This window comes from Austrofundulus limnaeus, unplaced genomic scaffold (genome assembly GCF_001266775.1).
Source record: "Austrofundulus limnaeus strain Quisiro unplaced genomic scaffold, Austrofundulus_limnaeus-1.0 Scaffold183, whole genome shotgun sequence".
In the NCBI taxonomy this organism is placed as follows: Eukaryota; Metazoa; Chordata; class Actinopteri; order Cyprinodontiformes; family Rivulidae; genus Austrofundulus; species Austrofundulus limnaeus.
Genome location: NW_013952585.1, coordinates 751,975 through 774,918, shown reverse-complemented (window position 1 = coordinate 774,918; position 22,944 = coordinate 751,975). Strand labels below are relative to the sequence as shown.

The 22,944-nt window shown below is 39.5% G+C and overlaps 2 protein-coding genes across 6 annotated transcripts in view; both read left to right on the top strand.

Annotated features, from left to right (window-relative positions):
* Positions 1 to 19,145, top strand: part of rgs12b (regulator of G protein signaling 12b) — a 59,913-nt gene extending 40,768 nt beyond the window's left edge. For 3 of the 4 annotated variants that reach the window (XM_014018104.1, XM_014018106.1, XM_014018105.1), the window contains exons 7-20: positions 3,953 to 4,122; positions 4,721 to 4,813; positions 4,896 to 5,039; positions 6,115 to 6,297; positions 6,815 to 6,965; positions 7,171 to 7,265; positions 7,507 to 7,704; positions 8,549 to 8,622; positions 8,765 to 8,891; positions 8,982 to 9,078; positions 9,225 to 9,292; positions 11,689 to 11,845; positions 12,626 to 13,186; positions 18,247 to 19,145. In XM_014018104.1, coding sequence (XP_013873558.1) covers positions 3,953 to 4,122; positions 4,721 to 4,813; positions 4,896 to 5,039; positions 6,115 to 6,297; positions 6,815 to 6,965; positions 7,171 to 7,265; positions 7,507 to 7,704; positions 8,549 to 8,622; positions 8,765 to 8,891; positions 8,982 to 9,078; positions 9,225 to 9,292; positions 11,689 to 11,845; positions 12,626 to 13,186; positions 18,247 to 18,704 — 2,576 coding nt within the window. In that variant the 3' untranslated portion in view covers positions 18,705 to 19,145. Of the gene's footprint in view, positions 1 to 3,952; positions 4,123 to 4,720; positions 4,814 to 4,895; positions 5,040 to 6,114; positions 6,298 to 6,814; positions 6,966 to 7,170; positions 7,266 to 7,506; positions 7,705 to 8,548; positions 8,623 to 8,764; positions 8,892 to 8,981; positions 9,079 to 9,224; positions 9,293 to 11,688; positions 11,846 to 12,625; positions 13,187 to 18,246 lie in introns of those variants that run through there. The other variant, XM_014018107.1, reaches the window with a different exon arrangement.
* Positions 19,146 to 19,335: 190 nt separating this feature from the next.
* dok7b (docking protein 7b) overlaps positions 19,336 to 22,944 on the top strand; it is a 29,982-nt gene continuing 26,373 nt past the window's right edge. For both annotated transcript variants that reach the window (XM_014018102.1, XM_014018101.1), the window contains exons 1-4: positions 19,336 to 20,144; positions 20,248 to 20,293; positions 21,918 to 22,000; positions 22,553 to 22,703. In XM_014018102.1, the coding sequence (XP_013873556.1) occupies positions 20,091 to 20,144; positions 20,248 to 20,293; positions 21,918 to 22,000; positions 22,553 to 22,703 (334 nt within the window). In that variant the 5' untranslated portion in view covers positions 19,336 to 20,090. The remainder of the gene's footprint in view (positions 20,145 to 20,247; positions 20,294 to 21,917; positions 22,001 to 22,552; positions 22,704 to 22,944) is intronic.

Below are 22,944 nucleotides of genomic sequence, written 5' to 3'. Positions count from 1 at the left end.
GTCTGACTGGGCCTCGTGCCACTTTATGTTCAATAAATTGGGCCCCGAGGTCAAAAAGGTTAAGAACCCCTGGTTCTTAACACCTTAAAACAAGTAAAAAAATAAAAAGAAAACTGAAATTGAACATCGATAAAATAAACTTCATGGAGCTTTAAGTTAAAATGGTTAATTCACTTCTGCCTCGTTACCAAAGTCTTAAGAGACACACCTGAGAAAAGAAGATAAAAACCTGCAGCTTGATGTTTGCACAATTTAAAATAGAAAAGTTTGAAGAAGAAAGTTTATTCACAAAATCTTTAAAAAGTTTAACAAACTCCAAGTCAGACATGACTCTGAGGTCTGCAATTAAATTTCCAAAAATTCTAAAACATAAACTGAGACTTGATGAAATCCATTAAAAATATCAGAGCTCAGTCCATCCCTGTCGAGTAGAACTTGGTGAGATTTGTTGTCTCTGCTGTCTGCGCTCACTTCTCTCACCAACACCAGAAGGGATGTTTGATCAGTGTCGTCCTGCTGCTGAAACTCACAGCTAACTATTCCAGGACTGAGCTGCACGTTTGGTTGTTTGTTTATTTTTCTCTAAAGCTGCAGAGGAGTTGTGAATCCAAGAAGATGAAGGAAACAGGAGAAAAACAGCCGAACAGTAGCTGAATTATAATTAGTGTAGTTGGCACTATGATGGCATTTTTAACTAACTTCAACCTGTTTATTTTAATGAGGCAACGCCTGTCAGAAATATGTGCGTGCGTGCGTGCGTGCGTGCGTGCGTGCGTGCATGCGTGTGTGCGTGCGTGTGTGTGTGTGTGTGCAAACTGTTTTTTGTTACTTTTTTAGGTCTTTATGTAGTGGTCTAAGCTACAGAAATGAATGAAAGTCAATACACGATCCTAAAACGAATAGGTGTGTGTGTGTGTGTGTGTGTGTGTGTGTGTGTGTGTGTGTGTGTGTGTGTGTAAACGCTGTTATTTCCCCTCTCCCTCGCCTCTGAATTATTTATCGTCTTGAGGCCCGTGTTTGCTTGTATCGCTTACGTAGCTGGAAGCTCCCGGTCGTGTGTGTGGACGCACACGCAGCGGTGTGCGCGCGTGCACTGCGACCCGACTCTGCAGCTCATCAGGTTGTCGTCCAGGTTGCTAACCAACGGCAGATTCCCCTCTCTCCTTGTCTTTTTTCCTCTTTTTCCCACTTGGCCCGTCTCTCCCTGCATGTGATGTCAGCTGTGTGTGTGCACGCCTTTTATTGGACTGTTGCTTCATCCTGGTGCGTTCGAGCTTGTGAGGGGCCCTGATAGGGTGATTATGGATGGAGGGGCCTGGTTACCCCTTAGGATTCGACACCTGCCCCGCTGGCACCACTCAGGCTCCTACCAGCTTTACCCAGGTGAGACGATGCCAGGGGCTTTGGAAACTCGTTTTATGACTGAAGAAGTGTTGGATGTTTAAACACAAAGGAGCAGTGAAGCTGAAAGGAAGCGAGTTTAGTGTTGGATATCTGAGGTCTGGTTTTATTGTTATTGAAGGAGATTTCGGGAGGGTCCCATGGTTTGTTAAACAGCAGTTTTATGAATTCTGTTTAGGAATTACTCATTTCTTATTCTTAAGGAGCTGATTAATGTTGTTGGTCTGACTATTTTGGTGATAACACTGCAAAAAATGGCCATCTAAGCAAGTTTTTAAAGACAATTTTACTTGATAAAATTCTTGAAATATTTGATTTGGCTCAATTTTTTCTTATTTCAAGAATCTTATCAAGTAAAATTTTCTTACTCCATTGGCAAAAATATTTCACTCAATTTGAGTCAAATTTCCAGGCTAACAAGCTAAATAAGTTCTTGTTTAGTAAATCAGTCTTAAAACAAGATCAAGATTAAAACTTGGTTGGATGGACAGTTTTTGCAGTGAAAATACTGTTTTTTTTGTACTGTTTTTCTCGTCATTATATTCACTACGAGAAGAGATTTTTGGATGTAGTCATAATCAAAGTACTAAAATAAATCGGAAACTTCACGTGTCTTTTACCAGGATATCTCATAAAGAGCTGGACAAAGTTTAATGGAGCTTACAAAAAGTAATCATAGGATGACGACGTCAATGCAAGAAAAAAGTTACAAACAGTTGATCTGAAAAAAAAAAACATTTCTTTTATTATTCTGTCAGTTTTACAGATATTGTTAAACTTTAATCTGGATGTAATTCACAACATGTACTCTCTTTATGTTCAAGGTTCTCAAGGTCGTTTCTCAACATCAGAGCTCAGTTATGAAAAGCAAAGAGTGAAATGATTATTTCAAGAAATGCTAAATCTTAATTGAATTTAAAATCGGATTTGTTTTCTCACTGTATTTCACCAAAAAGCCGAACTTCCTTCATAGCGAAATGTATTCTAGGAAATTTGAATCTTTTTAAAAATGTTGAAAGGTTTGGCAAAACAAACATTTCAAATCGTAATTTTTTGAGTAAAACATTCAAAATGACAAGAAATCTGCTTGCTGAGGACTGACGTGAGGTTGGATTTGTTCCTTTGCGTATCGCCACACAACTGTCATCACATTTTGTTAAAAAGCAGTCATTTATTTAATGACCTGTTTGTGGAGCTTCTTTCTTTTTCCAAATGACGCCAAGAGCTAAACGGCTAAAATATTCCTTTTTTTTTAAACTTTGTGGCTTTCCTTTCAAGTCTGTAACTATTTGCTGTTGATTGATGCGGAAACTGTGAGAATAAGAGAACGCAGCAGTGTGGTCCAACTAAAATATCGCCTGAGACAACTTTGTTTTATAACCAGTAACTTTTTTTTGTTCTGTTCTTAAAAAACAAACATTTCTTCGAAAAGTGTGAATGAGAATAGTAGTTTAGTGAATTCAGAGTGATAAAAATAACTGTAAATGGCATAAGCAGAAGTCACATTGACATTATCCATTGATAGAGCAGATTTGAAGTTAGAAATCTCACAGAACTTCAGCTCGAGGCGGGAAGCTGCTCTTTCACTTTATTCACAGCTTTTGCGTCGTCCAAGGCACCTGACCGGCGCTGCCCTCCCTCCAGCTGTTTTTGTTTTTATTTTTATCTAAATAAAGCAGCCTTCAGGGGGCGCCTCTGCCTCCTGCTTACAGTTAAACATTAAGAACTTGAACACACTGTGGTCTAATGGTGGATGATAACGCAATTCCTAGATACACCTTTTGACTTTGTGCTGTATTTGAAAGTCTTCAAGTCTTCATTTCCACTTTTCCTGCCAAAGATAGTGATAAAATAAAGAAATAATAATAACAATCCACCTCATATAACTTCTCTGTCTCTGCTTGTTGCTGTACGGCCTCTCATTGACTGAACACAATTAACCCAACTGTCAGCTAATCGGCGGGGTGTGGCCCGCCTGTCTAAGAAAGAAAACAACAGTATAGTTTCGTAGCGGATGTTTATTTTCAACAAACCGGTCTCATGGGTTCATTGTGGGTGTTTCGTTACAAAACAACAGAAAACCATAGGAGCAGGAGGAGGAGGAGGTCTCTCAGGGTTCATTTCTTCTCTTGCTTTAACATCAGCAGGCGACACATCGGTCCCAAATGAGTCCCAAATGAGTCTCAGGCCAATTATGGTGCCTTCAGGTGTCGTAAACTCCCTGCAGGTAGAAAAGAGAAGGAAATGAGATGTTACCAAAGCTTTCTAATTTTTTTTGCTTTTATTTTGACAATATTAATTAAAAAAAACACCTAAAACTGCCTAAAAATCACCAAGTGACAGTGTTGTTATGGTTATCTGCATGTATTTCAACATTTTTTTATTTTTTGTAGGGGTGTCAAACTAAAGGTAAGAATTGCAGGCAGTAATATGACACCCTTGTTTTCAAAATAAAAGCACCCGGTAGCACCAGTGGAACAAAAACTGTATTTTTTTGTCTTAGTTTTACTGCTGTTATTTGATTTCATGTGTATTTTCTTTGTTTGCACAGAACTGAACAGTGTGGAGCTGCAGGGCTGCAGCAGTGACAATAGTCTCAACAGTAATGCCAGCCTGCCCAGTGTCCAGTATCACCAGCGCCACACGGAGCGGCGAGTGGCCAGCTGGGCCGTGTGCTTCGAGCGGCTGCTGCAGGACCCGGTCGGAGTTCGCTACTTCTCGGTACTAATAAAGCCAAATGTTAATGAAAGATGGGCTTTAATGAGTCATTTATAAAGGTTTAGACATCATTTATAACACAACATGTTTAACAAGTTAAAGGCACTCATTACAAACTATAAAATAAAACATAAATCAGTGCATTCTTCTCTCACTCATGAATAAAAACCCACCCACTCCTAACCATGACCTCAGATTTGAAGGTCCTGATCCTCATCCCTCTGCTCCAGTGAGATGATGCCAACAGAACCACATCATCCACAAACAGCAGAGAATAAATCCTGAAATAGACTGGATATATTGAACGCAATTCTGAAATGCAGGTCCACACTCAGTGTAAACAAACCCCTGGCTGAATTAACCAAACACCACATGGAAGCTTGAGTTGTGTGATTGTCCTATATTAGGCTGGCTGTGGTCTGAGAAGGTAAATGGGGGGTTTGGGAAGTGCAGAATCTCTGTAAAAAACATGGAAACATAAGAGTGAAACATAAAAGATTAAATAAAACAACCAACCATAATCTCCAAACAGCAGTACACCTAAGATGCTGTAGCATTATGAACCTGTCTCTCTCTTTGACAATAAATCCCTTTGCTGCAGGAATTCCTAAAAAAGGAGTTCAGTGAGGAGAATATTCTCTTCTGGCAGGCGTGTGAATTCTTCAGCCATGTACCTGAGAACGACAACAAGCAGGTAACACTGTTTCATCGCTCACAAGTACATCTTTACACAGCAGTCGGTTTTCTAGATTCCTCATCTTCTGTTTTTTAATCAGCTTTCCCAGCGTGCCAGAGAGATCTACAACAGCTTCCTGTCCAGTAAAGCCACGACACCGGTCAACATAGACAGCCAAGCTCAGCTGGCCGACGACATCCTCAACGCACCGAAACCCGGCATGTTCAAGGAGCAGCAGCTGCAGGTAACAAAGAAAAGCACTCAACGTGTTTTTATTACGAGAAAGACAGAAAAAAGATCATTTCTCTGAAAGACAAATTTAGTATCACTCATAAAACTGAACCATGGTCAAATGGAGTTGACTCCTGAGAGAGCGTCAGGCGCAGATTCAGTGTGAGGTCAGTCCTTTGACTCGTCTCTGAATGGCTTCTTAGACGTGTCGCGCAGGAACAGTGTCTGAAAAGCTCCATTGATTTCAGCTGCGCAGCTCAGATGTTCAGATTCTGATAAGAGTCACAAGCCTGGAAGGATATCCTCTTTATCACTGTTTACTTTTACATGTTCAGCGTTCACACATTTTCTGTTAAAGCTTGGCACGCACATTAAAGTGCAGAAAACTTCAGGACTCGTTGCCGTTTTGTTTCTGCGTTGGTGAAAGGTTTGACCTGCACACTACGTCAAACATCTCTGCTTTTTTAAATTTATTTAAAGAATGTTTTATGAAAGGATAAATATCATTTAAAGATGAAGTGGTGTGATTTCTTCTTTTGTGTCTGGAGGAGCATTAGTTCAGAGTCAGTTTTTCAGATTTTTATTATTTTTTGAAGAGTTCAACAAGCTCTCTGAAGGTTTTGAGTTTCTTTCTTTAAAATGTTTTCGACAGAGTCAGTGACACATGTTGGGTTTTTAACATCCAGGTTGCTGCAGACATGTTTGTTTGTCAGAAAGATTTTTTAACTCCACGACTTTGATCTGCAGCACCATCCTCTGGATAATAGTTTTAGTTTTGTTTCTGTTTTACTTCAAGAGAAAACAAGTCTTCAGCTTTCGTCTGTGTGCATCTGTAAACATCTGGTTGTCGTTCGGTTGAAATTTGGTAGTTTCTAATTAACTTTTCTTTTATGTGTTTGAGTTTTAGTTGTTTGTTCTTTTCATCTTTGTTCAGTTTAATTGTGTTCTTCTGTTTTTTGGCATTTCTTATTTATCTGTTCTAAAGGGCATTTCTTTTCCAGTTCGCCCTTTTCTTTTGCTTTTTTCCCATCATGCATTCCTTCTGGCATTTCTTTCTTACCCACTGAGTTTTTTTCCTCTTCATTTAGATCTTTAACCTGATGAAGTTTGACAGCTACACGCGGTTCCTCAAGTCTCGTCTGTACCAGGAGTGCATGCTGGCAGAGGTGGAGGGCCGGCCGCTGCCTGACCCGTACCACATCCCCAGCAGCCCCACCTCCAAACACAGCACCACCGGTTCGGACCGCTCCAACCTCTCCACGCCCAAGAAGGTAACAGCTGCAACAACGTTACGGGAAGAAACGACAGGTTTCATATTTTAAGAAAAGGTTAAAATAAAGGAGTCTTAGTTAGGTTAGTTTGGTTCAGATTGTTCCTAAGGGTGGGAACTAGATCAATAGATTATGATTCAGAGGGCTGCAGCCATAATCACGCTTCAAATAAAACCCTGAGCATATAATTTCTCCTAAAATAAACCAAATATTTTGCTCTACTCTGCAGAAAAAACTGTTTTCATTTAGACAAGATTTTGGGAATTATATTTTTTAGAATAATTTCTATGACTATGGATGAAACAACTGTATTTATTTTATTTTTAACAAAATGTTAAACATCCTATAAACATCCTAATGTTTATATCAATGCAGCATGGATTTAAATGCATTCACATTATTGATAACTGAGTAAAAACAAAGATTGACAGAGAGGCTACAGCAGCGACTCCATGCTCTGCCTGTCCTGCTAATTTTCCCTGTTTGTCTCGTGTCTGTCTGATTTTGGGTCTCACAGGAGGAAAAGAAGAACAAATCGGGTCGATCTTTAAACGAGGACAGTCGAGATGATTCCGCTGACAGGAAGAAAGGCATGTTTTTCTCGTGGTCTCGCAACCGGAGCTTCGGCAAAGGCCCAAAGAAACGAGAGCTGGCTGATTTCAATTACAGTCAGTAGTTTTTTTCTATTCCTACTTTACAAAGTCTGTCAGGTGTAGAGTTTAGTTAAAAAATATACACAATAAATTAGTCCTATAAATAAATCTGATGTTCAGTAGAATAAATCATTTATTGTTTGCATTTATAAATGCCAAGTCTTTTTTTTGTGCCATAAGGAACTTGTGCATTATTTGTCTTTCTTTTCTTTTCTTTTAGACTTCTCTGGTACCAACGGCCGCCGTGAGTCCCAGGGTTCACTGTCTTCAGGAGCCAGTCTGGAACTGGGGACATCGGGGTCGGGGAAGAACGAGGTCAGTCTGAAAGGAGATCATGATCTAATCACTTCCATTAGTGTTTGCTTCTTTGGCATTAACGTTGGAAAGGAAGCAGTGTGACATTTAGGGCAGACGTTTTTTAAAGCTCGACAAACATGAAGTTATGTTTTAGGAGACCTGCAGCATTTTGAGGTTGAGTTTTCAAACCTCTTCTTTAAATGTTTATTTTTTTTAAATATTGGGTTAAATTAACAGTGTGAGACTTGTTTCCTTCTAGGTGGACGGTCGTGCAGCAGCAGATCGAGGGGGAAGCAGCACCCCCTTGAGGCAGTGTAACATCAGCCTTCCTGATGGCTCTTGTTGCTCTGTCCCTCTGAGGGCTGGAGTGTCCATCAGAGAGCTGCTGCAGGGTCTTTGTGAGAAGCTCTGCATCAACCTGGCAGCTATAGACCTCTTCCTGGTTGGAGGCGAGAAGGTACAGCTCATCTTGTGTCTGATCCTTTAACTTCTGTGCTTTAAAAACACATCAAAATACTGGAACCACTTTACAATAAGGCTCTCCTTATATATTTCTTATAAATAGCTTATAGATAGGTTATTAATTAATCTGTAAACACTTTATAAATCATTAATAAGTGTTAATTATGCATTAATTAAGGATAAGAAACAGACAAAACTGTCTGGTTTCTTGCCCAAATCTGTTCATGTACATATTATATCTTATATATTAAACATTTCACACTAGGTTTCTACATTGTAAGCACAATAATGATTTGGAAACACGTATTTTACATATAATATTGTACTGTATTACTGTATTATACATATCCACAATTATCAAAGGGAGCCTTATTGTATGGTTTAAGACAGTACATTATTTATTAATGACTAATAAACATGTATAAATGTCATAAGGGGCCCCCTTCTGACATTTATACATGTTTATTAGTCATTAATAAAGGAAACGGACAGTTTTGTTGCTTTCTCGTTCTTAATTAATGCATATAAAATACTTATTAATAATTTATAAAGTGTTTACAGATGATTTGATGACCTATCTATAAACTATTTATAAGCCATCTATAGGAAGAGCCTCATTGTAAAGTGGTACCCAAATACTTGCAGCAAATTGCATCTACTAACAAAGTGCTAGAGAGAATCTGAAATAAATAAAGTTTATTAGCTGGTTTGCTCAATATAAAAAAGAAAGTAATTAGTAATGAGTTTCGCTGGTGAAAAACTGATTTATTACCTTGATATCAAAATGTATACTTTAGAATCCAAGTGTTTTTGAAGCTTTTTGCTCTTTTCTTTCTCAGCCACTTGTTTTAGACCAAGACTGTATGACCCTGTCCTCTCGAGACCTCAGACTAGAAAAACGGACCCTCTTCAGGTATTAAATGCAGTCGCATGAGTTCCTGTTTTCAGTTACGAAACATTAAAAACAAGCTTTCAACATTGCGAACCAATATCAAGAGAAAGGTTGAAGCTATAAAATATCACGGAGAAGATGCTGATTCTGTTCTCCTCTCCAGACTCGACTTGGTTCCCATCAACCGTTCGGTGGGTTTAAAGGCTAAGCCCACTAAGCCGGTGACCGAGGTCCTGAGGCCCGTGGTGGCGAAGTACGGCCTGCACCTTGCTGACTTGGTGGCACATATTGTAAGTCCATCCTTGGGCAGAAGATGTTCTAGTATGAACAATGTCAAGAAACTCATTAAGCGTTTGTCTGTGTGCGTCTCTGTGGTGTAGAGCGGAGAGTCGGAGCCTTTAGATTTAGGTCTTCCTATTTCCAACCTGGACGGTTTACGAGTGGTTTTAGATATAGAAGAAAATATTCCTGGAAAAGGTAAAATGCACACATTAAACCATATGATACAACCTCAAATAACATGTAAATAAATACAAAAGAAATCTCATACACAAAGTCTCAACTTCTTTTTGAATTGGGGTTGTATTTTTTTAATTTTATGTGTTTTTCTGTCAATTCACCAGACAAACAAAAGGTAGCTCCCTCTAAGAGCCACCTTCCAGCCTCTACCAGCAGAAACCAATCATCCACAGTAAGATCTCCTTCAGCCTCTTACGTCACGTTTTCCTCTCGCTCTGGAATGTCCCTTAACCCACAAGTGTCTCTACTGCCTGGTTGATATTGTCACGCTACTAAGTGTCTCTGGGCTGTCCTCAGTCTCCCATGTCTGTCTGAATGCTGCGTTAAACATGGTGTAATACGTGACCGCTGCAGTACCAAGTGCAGAAGTTCCTAATGTTCCATTATTGTGGTCTGCCTCTGGCTGAATGCATCATCAACTTTTCTTTCTGGTCTTTCCTTTCTGTTAACACCTCCATGCCCCGGTGGCGTGACCCCAGTTTCTCACGTTGTTTACTGGGTGTCAGAAACTCGTCTGTGCACCAGAAAGAGATGCAGCTCGTTGTTGGTCGTAGAGCTTTAGCTTGTTGTTTGGATGTTATTTTTTTAGCTGTTTGGGTTAAATCTGAAGTAGTGATTTATTAGATTACCCTTTTGGCTGTTTCTAGAATCTGTTTGTGAATTATTATTATTTTCTTCTTTGGTTGCAGCTTTAAGTAGTGGATAGTAACGTGTGGTGTGGTGTGTGTGTGTGAGTCTACTCGTTGATGATGCTTTGCACACAAAATGGACATTATAGCTACCTGACTGGAACATCCCACCTGTGTTTGAGCCACTGTTTGTTTCCCTCAAACCATTGTGAAACACTGTCTGGCCAAAAAAAAAAAAAATATATATATATATATATATAAAAAACAGCTAATATAAAAGATGCTGCTGTGTATAATGGAACCAGGTTAATCATTTTTAATGCTTTGAGTTTCTTGTTCAGTTTGCAAAGTCGCATTTGTGGCTGTGCACTTCTGATTTAGATGGTGACCACTTCCTGTAGGGGTCTCTGCAGTACATGTTGTCCTGTTGGCGGAGATGGCCCTACCCGTGATTGGTGGAGGTCTTGATGTGGGCGGAGTTGACCCTAATCTTGATTGGCGGAGTTGGTGTGTGGGCAGAGTTTTCCCTAATCGTGTTTGGTCAGATTGACTTGTCTTGTGGGGCGACTTAAGAAAGGAATTAATGGTAATAGTAAAATAATATCATTTATTGACTGTCTGTGTACAGTTTAAAACAGACCAATGACTCAAATAAAAATTGAGAACTTTCATATCTCAAGTTGTGACTACCAGTAATATTTTCCGTATTTATTCAAGTATAATACGATCTCGAGTATAATACGATCATCATTTTTTTAGATTAAAAAGAATAAAAAATCGAATTATCAATAACCCATGTATAATGGAACTTATTCTAGAAAAAAGGAGCAGATATTATAAGATTTTTTCTCTCTCTCTCTCTGCTGCCTTTCATTTTATTTTATTTGTGATATATATTTTTTCTCTCTCATTTTTCTTTTATATTTTTCTTTTTATTGTATATTGTATATAAAATTATTTGTTTGGTTTTAATGAAATTAATAAAGAATTGAAACTGAAACTGGGTAATACTACCTCCCCAATTTATGGATAATTTTTAGACTTAAATTTCTAGTATTATACATGAATAAATACAGTATATTCATATAGATTTTTATCAATCTTTTTACAGGCTGGTTAGGGATGTTTTGACCGAGCCAAATTGTTACACGTACCTCCACATGTACGGCGTTCACATTTTGTGCAGCTAGCACCTTCCTGTCTGAAGTTATGACTAAAATTAATCTCTATATTTAAAAAAAAATATTGGTGCTTCCTGCCCGACTCGAACAAGCTACTCCCCGCTGCCCCCCATGACTGCAGGGACCCTCTTCTCGACCACTTTGAGGAGCACGTTGAAAACTGAAGTGACATATTTGTGAGCTTTTGTGACTCAACATGATTGCTGCCCAGTGAAATAATACATTTAGAGTTTGTGATCAGAGAACAACTTAAACATTTGATCAAATCAAACCAAAGAACACAGTAGAACTGGCTGCAGACTGTTTTCCACATGCACAGTTTGGACTCTAAAAAGTGCGTAGCCTTAAGACGTTCCCTTCTTCTAGGTCACATGGATGGTTGAGTACAGATAGGAAAAGCGTAAAAAGACAGGCGGGTTAAACAGTCCATTGTATTTATTTTCATTGTGTGGTAAAGATGCCAGGATTCATTAGGCTCAAATTATAAATTATTCATGAAGACTTTAGTGTTGCGTTCAGAAATGTGCTGGAAATAATGTTTTTTTTTGGCCAGATAGTGTATACCTGCCCCAGTCATCAGAACATCATCACCCCCCCACCCCCCCCATCAAATAGTTTTTAGTTTTATTACAATTTGTGACCCTCTTCACCATCAGCAGCATTGGTTCCCACATTCTGTCGATGCTTCCTCCCATATTTGCTGCACCCTGATTCCTCAGGGCTCTAATGCCCCACTCCACTCTCCGTGTGGCCCTCAGGGGGAGGACAGGCCGTCAAGGAAAGCCGGTACAGCCCACCCCCATGGGGAAAATGGCAAGGCTGGGCCAGGCCTTGACAAAAGCGGCCAGCCTTTGTCCAACCATAAGGCTCCAGGGAAAAGAAAGCAGAAAAAGATAAATATAGACGAAGCTGAAGGTAAAAACTGAACCACTTCCTTCTCTCTTGTTTTTGTAGCTGTGCTGCTTTAATCACACTAACCCTTCGGCTTGTTTGCAGAGTTGCAGAAGCACCGAAAGCTTTCAAAGCTAGCTAGCTACGTGTAGCACAGTCACTCTTGCTTGTGCTGAATGTAGCTTTGACTTGTCTGATGGAATAAAACACATAGTTGCATGTTTTAAGCAATACTTTATGATAACCTGTGCTTTGATTTTTATTTGTTTTAAAGTTACTTGTTGCAAAGTATGAAACTACATCAAATGGTGAAGTTTGAAAAAGTTGACTCTTTATTTAATATGCACTTCTCAAATCGAGGCCCACGCTCAGTGTAAACAAAACACCTGCCTGATTTTTGGTATCATTTTAGGTGGAAATATAAGAATGAATCTGCTGCTAAATGTGAAACGAGTGCAGTATGGTGACATAAAGACAGATTAGCTGTCAAACACTCACTGTTTTTGGGGTAATTTTAAAACTTGTAAAATTGTCAAAAACATCAAAATTGTGCGACTTCTCAACTCCAAACCCCTCAATATAACATATCATATCATATAACATATATATCATATCAATGGTTGACCTTGTGTGACCTCTTCATGACTTTGCAACGAGTAACTTTAAATGTTGAAGGTGATGCTCTGATGTGGACGTGCACATGCATGTCCTCGTTCATGTATCTGTGTTTGTGTGTGTCCACTTGTTCATTTATCTGTGTGTTTGTGTGTGTGTGTGCACGTGTGGCATGGCGCGTGCCTGCAGAGTTCTTCGACCTCATATCCAAAGCTCAGAGCAACAGAGCCGACGACCAGCGAGGCCTGCTGAACAAGAGCGACCTGCAGCTGCCCGACTTCCTGCGCCTGTCGCCGGCGGCGGGCGACCCCGAGCCCAGCCGCCCCGCCCCTCACTCCCGCCGCCCCGCCAACGGCAGCTTCCCCGGCAGCGGGCGCCGAGGCAACCAGTCCCACAGCCACGACCGGGGAGGCGTGGCCAACGCACACTCGCTCAGCGCGAGCCACCAGTCGCAGAGCCTGGACTCGGCGCTGGGCACGGAGAGCGGAGGGGGCAGCAAACCCAGAGCGCCCCCTTTGTTTTCAGCCGGCGTCTCCCCCGTCCACCCGTCCCGAGCCGCTCCGCACCTCCAGGACTCTGCCAGGGGAGAACCCCTCCAAACGCCTGAGGAGGACACCCTGTCCGATCTGACTCTTGTGGGAGAGAGTGATATCAACAGCCCCAGCCTGCATTACGTCACTCCCTCGGCCCTTCTGAGTAAAGCCCTGCCCCGACCTCAGCAGCAGGCACAGGACGGGCCGCCTGGCTCAGGTACTTCCCCGGTGTGAGACCCCGACCTAAGCTGACTGCTGGTGGGACTGGAGCCCCACTGGAGTCAGTTTGAGTACTTTTGGGTTCAAAATGCATCTAGATCTCCTTTTCTTCCTCTCAAATGTGTAGAAAGAGCCCCTCATCAAAAGTGACCCATCACATCAAAACGAGGATTAAGTCCAAAAGTGGAATGTGGAGAAACAGGCAGATAAAGGGTTTTGATTAAAAAGTCTGCAAAAATATCATTTTGTCAAATCATAATGAATGTATCACTTGAATGAATTGTCTGAAATATAATCCTAAATTTTTTTGAAGCATTTTCTTTAGCAGCAGCAAAAAAAAAAAAAAAAAAAAACCAAAAAAAAACTGATTTTGAGAAAAAACGCCTTAAAATTTAGATTTTTTTCTCTGTGAGCTAGAAATGTTTTTGTTTCTTTCCAACTGGGAAATCTTAAYATACAAATAATATTTGAGGTTTCCTCTTTACATTAACATCAAAAATTACTCAATAAACTTACACGAAAATAGGATTCAGACCAAACAGTAATGCGTTATCATAATTAACAAGACAAAATAAATCATATCTCTGAATAATCTTATATCAGAATGATCCAGGTATCAAAATGTAGCTTTTAAAGCAGGAATCTAAAAATGTAATTAGATCATTTTGACCAACTTTGACTTAATCCTCATTTTGATATGATGGGTCACAAATATTAGATAAATCTGCAGTTTAATGCAAATTAGAGATTATTTTATTCCAAATTATTTAACATACACTCAACAAGATTATAGCTAAGACCTAATAAAGTGATAGAAATTAGTTTTGTGACAAAAAGTGAATTGAAAAGTGAATTCATGAGCACCAACCCATTCTAGATGGAGAACACAAAGAGAGGAAAAAAGGATGCATTGTTGTTCAGAACTGTCCCTGGACTCTCCCTGTGTGCTGCCCATCTGTGTGAACCTTTGAATGGACTTGCTGTGATTTCTTTTGTTCGAAGAGACATGAAATCGAGGTCAAGCGTGGGAGGTATTGGTGAAGACCAGTGCCAGTTTCACTCCTCTAGCCCCGCCCCCAAAATGTGTAGAAACGTAACGATGCACTTTAGCCAGTCATAAACAAGACTTTTAAATTCCTGTTTTCTCCTTATTCTTCATCACATTCACTTGTCAGACTCTCCGTTTCAAGCTGCCGTTCAGAAAACAGTGTATTTGTTTAAAAACACATTAAAATGAAACTCTCGGTACTGTGTTGAAGTACATTTGGGGCAAACAGCATGCTGACACAACAGGCCTAAACTTTCAACACAAACTTTCTCTTTATGCTTTTCCATCATTTCAACCCCTGCCCACGTTCTCGTACCTCAGGCGTTTGTTTCGCTCCTGCCTCACTCGTGCAATCGTGCAAAATTTTATGCACTGACTGTAAATAAGCAGGTTTTTTTCTTTGTTTTTTGCTTTTAATTAGGAATATTTTCAGATGGGGAGAATAAATGGACCAACTTCCCTTTTCTCTTCACTTCATGCTGTACAATGTAACTGTCAGTACATTAATTTATGCATCATTCTCTTCATGTTTAGGTTCTGTCAGTTAAAAAGTATTAATTTGTAAATAGTTCACTTTCTGAAACCACCATGTTGCTGTGGTCATTGTTGAATGGCGTCGCAGCTGTTTTATTAAGTTGTGCTACAATAGGAATCAGCTCTGCCGAGTTGGTTTTACTGTCTGTAAATAAGACAAATAAATGTTTTAGAGGTTGTACTGTAGCCTCATGAGCATCCTGTTTATTTTATTTTTGTCTCAGTTTTTCTCTGAACTGGAAACTGTGGATTAGGAGACATTTAAAGACTCTTTCAAACAGTCTGAGTTTTCATAGGTTTGATCTCTAGTAAAATGCGATTTCTTATGTTTACTGAAACATTTTTTAATCCAAGCCCCTCATAATATTATTATTGATTTGTAGCTACAAGGATAAATGTTATTTAAAACTTAATGATGAAAATTGAAAACTGATTGTTGCCTGTAATTTTTCTGTATATTATATTACTCCACGCATTGCATTACAGACAACAACCAAAATGGAAAATATAATTTTTTATTGTACTTTATTGTGTTACCTCGCAAAAGCCTTTTTTTTACGGTTGTGCTTACCATTTTATTAACAAATCCACCTGCTCACCATAATACGGGAGTTAATCCACTAATTTAATTCGCCTTTGGATTAAATGTATCACAGACATGCATGAAGATTTTTAATATGCAGATATTTTTTAACTCATTGCAGCCACAAAATATAACCGTCTATTCCCCGAACTTGTGGCGACACATCCTGTTTAGGTAACCGGATATTTCAAAATAAAAGTCTGATTTAATTCAGTTCATACAAAACGAACGCTTTGCGTGGGAACGCTAAAGAAAATAAATCACTATGTCCCCTTGCAGGCTCCGTATATTTAAAATATTTAATTGGTAATCAACTTTAATAGTAAATTTCTTTTTTTATATAATTAATTCATTTTTAACTCTCCTTTAAAAAAACGAACCACATTCTTGAGCTTCTGGTTTTGACCTGTTTCTGTTTTTTAAACTATTTTCTACTTGATATTCTTTTCTTTTCTTTTCTCAACGTACTGTGTGTGTGTGTGTGTGTGTGTGTGTGTGTGTGTGTGTGTGTGTGTGTGTTCATTTGTCTGCAGGACAGGGCTTTTGTTTTTGAGGTACAAAGGCTTTTGGGGAAACTGGGCCATTGACTATGCATGGCTTCCACTCTGCCCAGTGTCTTGTTTGGCGAGTGTTTATCATTCCCAGCTCTTTAGCAGTCCTCAAACATAACTGTGGTCTGTTTCTTCCTCATCGTTACACAGAAATACCCAATCCCACTGCATGCTGGAAGTCTCATAGGAGCACAGACTGTGTGTATCCTACTCTGCTGCAGTTTTCTTTAGAATAATAACTTTATAGATGGTTTAGTTTGCTTTTTCTTGGAGGCCAACTTGTGAGAAATAATCAAAAACTCTCACAAAGAAGTTTGTCTCTTTCTGATGATTATCATCAGGAGAATCACGTTTCTGTTGAGGTGAGATGTGCTTCGATATGTTTCTGTGCCAAGCAGACTGTAAAGGTCAATAAACTATGGATATTTGGAAATGGGGATAAACAAATTGCTTCTCTTGTTGACTTCATTATCTTTGCTGAGCCCCAAATATGTATTATTTAACCAGAATCTGCAACAGTTTCTTCAGAGGAAACCAGTCCTTCGTTGCAGTAAGTTTCCCAGCTCTGCTGAATTGAATTTCCTAATTACCCAGGAAAACCTTCACAGAAACGGCCACATGAGTTTGTGTTGGCTTCGTGTTCCAACTCACTCGCTCGTTGCTGTGCTCACATCAGCTGGCCAACAGAAATAATTGCCTCCCAGATACTTGAATGGCTCTTGGATGGACTGCCTTTAAACTGAGGAATGGAAACACTTTTTTTAAATCAAGCTGCAGAGAACTTTATTTTGTTGTGTTTGTATTAAAAAGTACTTTTTTATTACTTTGACTTCTGCTCAGGCTTCACTACATGATCTGTGCCACAGCTAACCAATCCTATGTACTGTTTCAACAGGCATGTGACATGTTCCACTCAGGTTGAACAACCTTTAACGTAATCCCCTTCACAGTGAAAATGCTTGCAGCTAATGTTACCCTGCTCTAAAGAGACACTTCCTGTAAATGTCCTTCACCGCCTGATGTGTTCAGTAGAACGCTGCCGGCAGGTCCTAAATCAATTGATCTCAGTGGGAAACATAAATGCAAACAGGTTCTGATCGATCCTTCTGGCCCTCGGTCTCTGTGCACACCATTGGTCCAATATTTCCACACACGCCTTCTGAACAGTCAGGACTCCAGTCTGGTGCTCCTATAAACGGTCCACTTTAAAATGTTTCCTCTGAGTGACTTGTCTGAGCCACAACACATGACATCCTCGATGGTTCATTTTTATTGACATCATTGTTGGTGATTGTTCAGTGGTAGTTCATCACCAGCTGGCAGCTCGGTGCAGCTGAACCGTTAGCATCGATTAAACAAAGCTAAAACTGACGAGTTGTGTTTATGTAGTCAGCAAGATGGAAAAACCCATTGATTTTTTTAAACATTTAAACGTTATATAATAGTATAGGCACTTTAGTATTTGAGTATATAGTATAGTATTTAATAGTAATATTTTAAAATGAATATTGCTGCCTATCTAAGGATAGAATACTATAGTTGGGTTTGATTCTATGAGTCTATTTTATACTACTTAAAAAATAAAATGACAAAAACATTAGATTTATTATCTTAACTTTCAGTTTTTCATAATTGTGCAATTTTGTTCTGAAGTGTTGCTAAAAAACAGGAATGGGGAAAGGAAAATCACTGTTTACTTTTACTCAAACCTTTCTCTGTTTGTAGTTAGGATTTGTCACAGCAGTAAGTTTGATTTGTTACATATTTCTTTTTTTATAAATGTGTACTTTGCAGGTTAGAGCTAAAAAAATTAGTTTCTTACTATAAAAGACAAAGCTTTTTATTGGAAGAGGAAAAAAACGAAATTGTGCAACATAAGATTAAGAAATAAACCAAATCAGCTGCCAATAACAAATGAGTGTTTGTTTTCCCTCTGTCAGCCAGTAGATGGAGCAGTTTGTACTGATATGAGTCTGCTTCCCTCAGCAGAAACCATCTCACTGTCTCTCATAAAATCAGAGCCAAGAACCAGCGTGGGAATATCTGTCACATCCAATTAGCTTCCCGCTGCCTCCCAGCTTTCCCTTGTGTGTGTGTGCATGTGTGTGTTGTTGTATTCCTGGAGCTATCAGTGAAAAATCCAACAAAATACTTCTTTTCTCACATTTATCTTTTCCTAAATACTCTATAAACATTAGAGATAAAAACAGTGTTTTATATCTGTGTAAGTTTTATTTCACAGATACAGTTTTTATTTTTTTCCTGTTTTCTGTTGGAGTGTTTGCGGTGCCTTTGACGTTTGTCTCGTGTCTCTGTTTTTAAATCGTCCTCTTCCTCCTCAGGTAAAGACAGAATTGGGTGCAGTGGGAGGGGAAAAGGTGGAAGTGGTTTCAGAATGCCAAACAGACGGACAACATCCTCAAACCCCACCCCTTGCTCTCCACCGTCCCCTCCGCCACGCCCCCCTCTCCGTTCTCGCCGCAAATCAAAATCTCCGTCGTCCCGCTCCGGCCGCGCAGCCCCCAAACAGGCCCTGGATTTGGACAAAGTAGGAGGCGCTTCAGACCCGAAGGCCGTCAGGCGCAGAGGACCCCGCGACCTTCAGGGCCTTCAGTTTTCAGAGCTGGACAGGAAGTGGGAGGGCGTGGCCTTGGAGCTGCAGTGCCGCGGCAGCAGGATGAGGTCGGCGGTCTACCAGACTTCAGACCTGCCCACTATGGTCAAAGTCAAGAAACAGCTGGATCAGAGTTATGGCAAAGGGCAGATAGATCGAAGTAAATTAAAAGCCACTTTTGTTTAAGGAGCCCGATGTTCGTCTGACTCAAAGTCTGTCCGACGACACTGATGCTCTGACTCACAGACAGGTGTCGGAGAGTTAAAAAAACTGTCCCTGGCTCCAGACGCCTCACTGAGGGATGTGGCAGCAGGACGAGGTTCATCAAAATCTGGGTTTCAGTTTCAAACATGATCACTTTTCACAGAGGCGCTAATACGAAAGAAACACCAGACTGGAAGATTCTCATTACAGCATAAAATCAAACATAATTTGAGGAGTTTTCCCAATACGCTGATATTCAGTTGTAATGTGGGTGACCACTCAGCAAAATTAGACAAAAAAACTCTCACATGAACAACTGATATTAGGCTGCTGCAGTTGCTATTTAAGCAAATCGAAAAGAAAAAATCAGTAGGTCCTCTGGATGGTTCTTCTTTAGTGAAACGTTTCGTCTCTCCTCCAAGAGACTTCTTCAGTCTGATGAGTTTCAGGTGAACTCAGCCTTATAAGCACTGCCTCCACMTGGACAAACAGGTTAGTCACATGCAAAAGAGGGCCATCACTTAACAATAGGCTTGATTAGTTCTATTGTTCATAGAGAACCACAGCATCCAAACCAATAAGTTAGATGATGGGGCACATGACACCCCCCCCCCCCACACACACACACACACACACGCCTTGAAAAGAAGAACTCTGATTATTTGAAGGCTCTTAATAAGGAATGTTGTTTTCAGGACAGTTTATCCCTCCAGGTATTTAATTTAAGCCTTAAAGGCGTCGGCGCTTCACAAAGAGCAGCGACAGGAAGATTAAAGTGAACTCAGACCTTCCTGCTGTTGTTTTCCTTTTTTTTTCCTTTTTTTTAGCTGCTCACTTAAAGATGAATAAATGGTCTTGCTTTCATAATGACAATAATTTGACTGTTTGGTGAATCTTGCTTAAATATTTGACTTATAATTGGTTTATTTGATGCATTTAATGTTTTAAACTTGTTTTGTTGTCCTGCTGCCAGCTTTAACAAATTAAACTGTCTTTACACTGACTGAGCCGAGGCTCCACAGATCAGCCTGAAGTAAACATTAATCCCCGTCTGACACCCGGCTAAGTAAAAAATGTAGGAGTAAAGTGAAAAGAACGCCAGTTATGCCTTTTTAATTAAATTAGCTCCATTGCAAACAATAAGCGCTTGAAGTGGGACGACAACTGTACTAACTTGGCAGGAGACCAGTGTCTCTGCCCGCCCCGGTGGGTGGGGGGACTTGAGGGGGAGAGAGGATCCACCAACGGGAGCTGGGCTGTAAAGGCTATTTTGAAAAGTGAACCCCTCTCTATTACACACACACACTCTCTCTCACACACACACACACACACACACACACACACAGCTGCTCAGAATCATGACAGAAGATGACGGATACAGTTGTTGCAGAGGGACAAGTCAAGTTTCGAGATGGAAAAAAGGTTCATTTCTCTTTATTTGATGGTTTTAACATATTTTTCATTCTTCCTCACTCATCAGAAGGATATGTTTGACTGATTTGTCGTGTTTGAAACTTCTCCACAGTGGAAGACCCGCTGGGTTGTTCTTCAGAAGCCGTCTCCTGTCGCCGGTATGTCCCAACACTTTCTATTTATACAGCCAGGTCTTAATGTTCCAAAGCAAGATTTGCACACTTTCACTTCAGCACTCATCGGATTTGTCCCTGTAATCTAGTGTTCAGATCTAAAATGTTCAAATTTGTTGTTATTAAATTAATCAGGACTTGATTGTTCTTTTTTTTCTGTGCACCACAGAGTGCTGCAGATCCACATCATGGTGTGTGGAATTAATCTGAGGAGTTTAGAAATGGACAGAAATCAGTTTTAAAATGGTACCAACAAAACCAGAGTCCTGCTTGCCTGATACACACAGTTTCCTCAGACACTGCAACAATGAGCAATCTAAAACCAAAGTGATAAATTCTAGATTATAGTCTGAATCATCTCAAATTAAGTGAAATAATCTGGTAAGACTTGAAATAGGGAAAAATTTAGGCTAACAGATTAATAATCTAACACATTCTGCTCTTGGTTAGTGTACGAGTCTTAAAACGATAAAAAAAAAATTCAATTGGATGTAAGATTATAAGAATTGCATCATAATAAATTTGGGTTGTTTTCAGTATCAGCTGCCGGCAAAATATCTCCTGAAGCAACAGGAAGAGTTTAATGAAACTTTCATCATTCTACTGTTTTTAGCTTCAGAGTATATCACTGTTGTTATTTCTACTTACACTGTTGTTATTTCTACTTACACTGTTGTTATTTCTACTTACACTGTTGTTATTTCTACTTACACTGTTGTTATTTCTACTTACACTTGTTATTTACACTGTTGTTATTTCTATTTACACTGTTGTTATTTCTACTTACGCTGTTGTTATTTCTACTTACACTGTTGTTATTTCTATTTACACTGTTGTTATTTCTATTTTAACTGTATAGACGCTAAAGAATGCTTATTGTTCTCTGTATTTATCTGGTTCTCCAGAGTTTTTATACTTATTTCTTCCTTGTGTGCTCGAATATTTCTTCCTTTATACTTTATCTCTAATGCTCACTTGAACAACTGCAGCTGTAATAATTGCAATCCCCCCCAGGGATCATTAAAGTATTCTGATTCTGATAAAATAATCAATATATTTACATCTTCATCAGTTATTTGGCATTAGCCAACACAAACATGGCTGCACCTTGGTTTATTTGATAGATTTTTAGCTAAATGTTGTTGTGGTAGTAGCTGATATGCTTCAAGGATTGCTATAATTTTACTTGGATTATTTAAAATACTTCATCAAAATCAAAAACTATAACACTGCTATAGTCTGGCACAAAAAGCTGGGATGGACAGGTCGATCGGTGATTTGATTGATTTGATTGACACGAGAGCAGACCCTGGATCTTACAGCCTAAAGACTTCTGACCTGCGAAGACGTGTTCTTGAAGAAACTGACGAGACTCGTGGGAATTATCAAGGCTGCTGCACAGCTACAAGTGTTACAATATGCATGCTGCCTTGTTTTTTAACTGCGTCAGAGGATTAGTTAATTGTTTTATTTATTTATTTTTGACAGATGAGGTGCCATCATAGACAGATGGGCACTAAAAGTGACACCTCCATCCGTCTGATATTTAACAGCAAATTACTGAACGAGTCCATCAGTCTGAAAGGTTTATTTGTCTGTGTCGCCTTAGACTGCTTGACTTTGCTCGTGTGGAAAGAGAAGAAAAAAGGAAAAAGCGGCAGACATAAAGACAGGCTCAATGTAACTCTGGAGGTATGTCCAGCAGCTAACAGCTCACTGTTTCTGATTTCTGCTTCCATGTTTAATGTTCCTTTATGGTTTTCTCCACACATATAAATCAGTCTTTTTAATTGTTTAATTGAAAAACTCTCATCAGTTGAAAATACAAAACATCACGTAAGGGCTTTGCACAAGTGTTATCAAAACTTTATTCATATTTGCTTGAAAAAATATTGTAAATTATATTTTTTTGTGAAGGGAGTAACATTAAGTTAAGTTTATAAGATCTTACTCTTTAGTGTGAATGCTGAGTCAGTATTCCCATCATTTTCCTCTTTTACATTTTTCTGTCTTGCTGCTTTCAGCTTTAAAACTCAGTTTTTGCTTCTTCGGTTCTTGTTCTCCCTGCATTTTCACAGAAACTCCAATTTCTCTTTTTATATTTATGCTTTTTGCTTTGGTCTCACATTGTGGTTAGAAAATATCCACCTGTCAGAATGTCAGTTTGTAAAGGATTGCACTGCCTCAAATATACCAGTTGAATAAATAAATCCGGATGTGTTTATTTTAATTTGCAACTTTCAGGGGATTTGTGGTGTGGAGCCGGGCCCTGGGTACGATGGGGTTTCCTACACTCTCTCCATTCTTTGCCTGGCCCACTCGCTGGTCCTGGGCTTCAGCAGCCGGGACACCCTGCTGGCCTGGGATACCCGCCTCCGGTACAGCCTGGGTGAAGGTCAGTGCTGGGCCGACGTCACAGTCCTGTAAGAGGGTGCTGAAAGTGATGACAACCCACATGAAAGACTTTGAGTAGTTTATTTAAGTTATGATCAGGTTGGTCTCTGCAGTATTTAAAAAAAGCAACATGAGCAGAAAGTAATATAAAGCTCCTTAAAATCCCTGTGGTGATATACAGGTGCTGGTCATAAAATTAGAATGTCATGAAAAAGTAGATTTATTTCAGTAATTCCATTTAA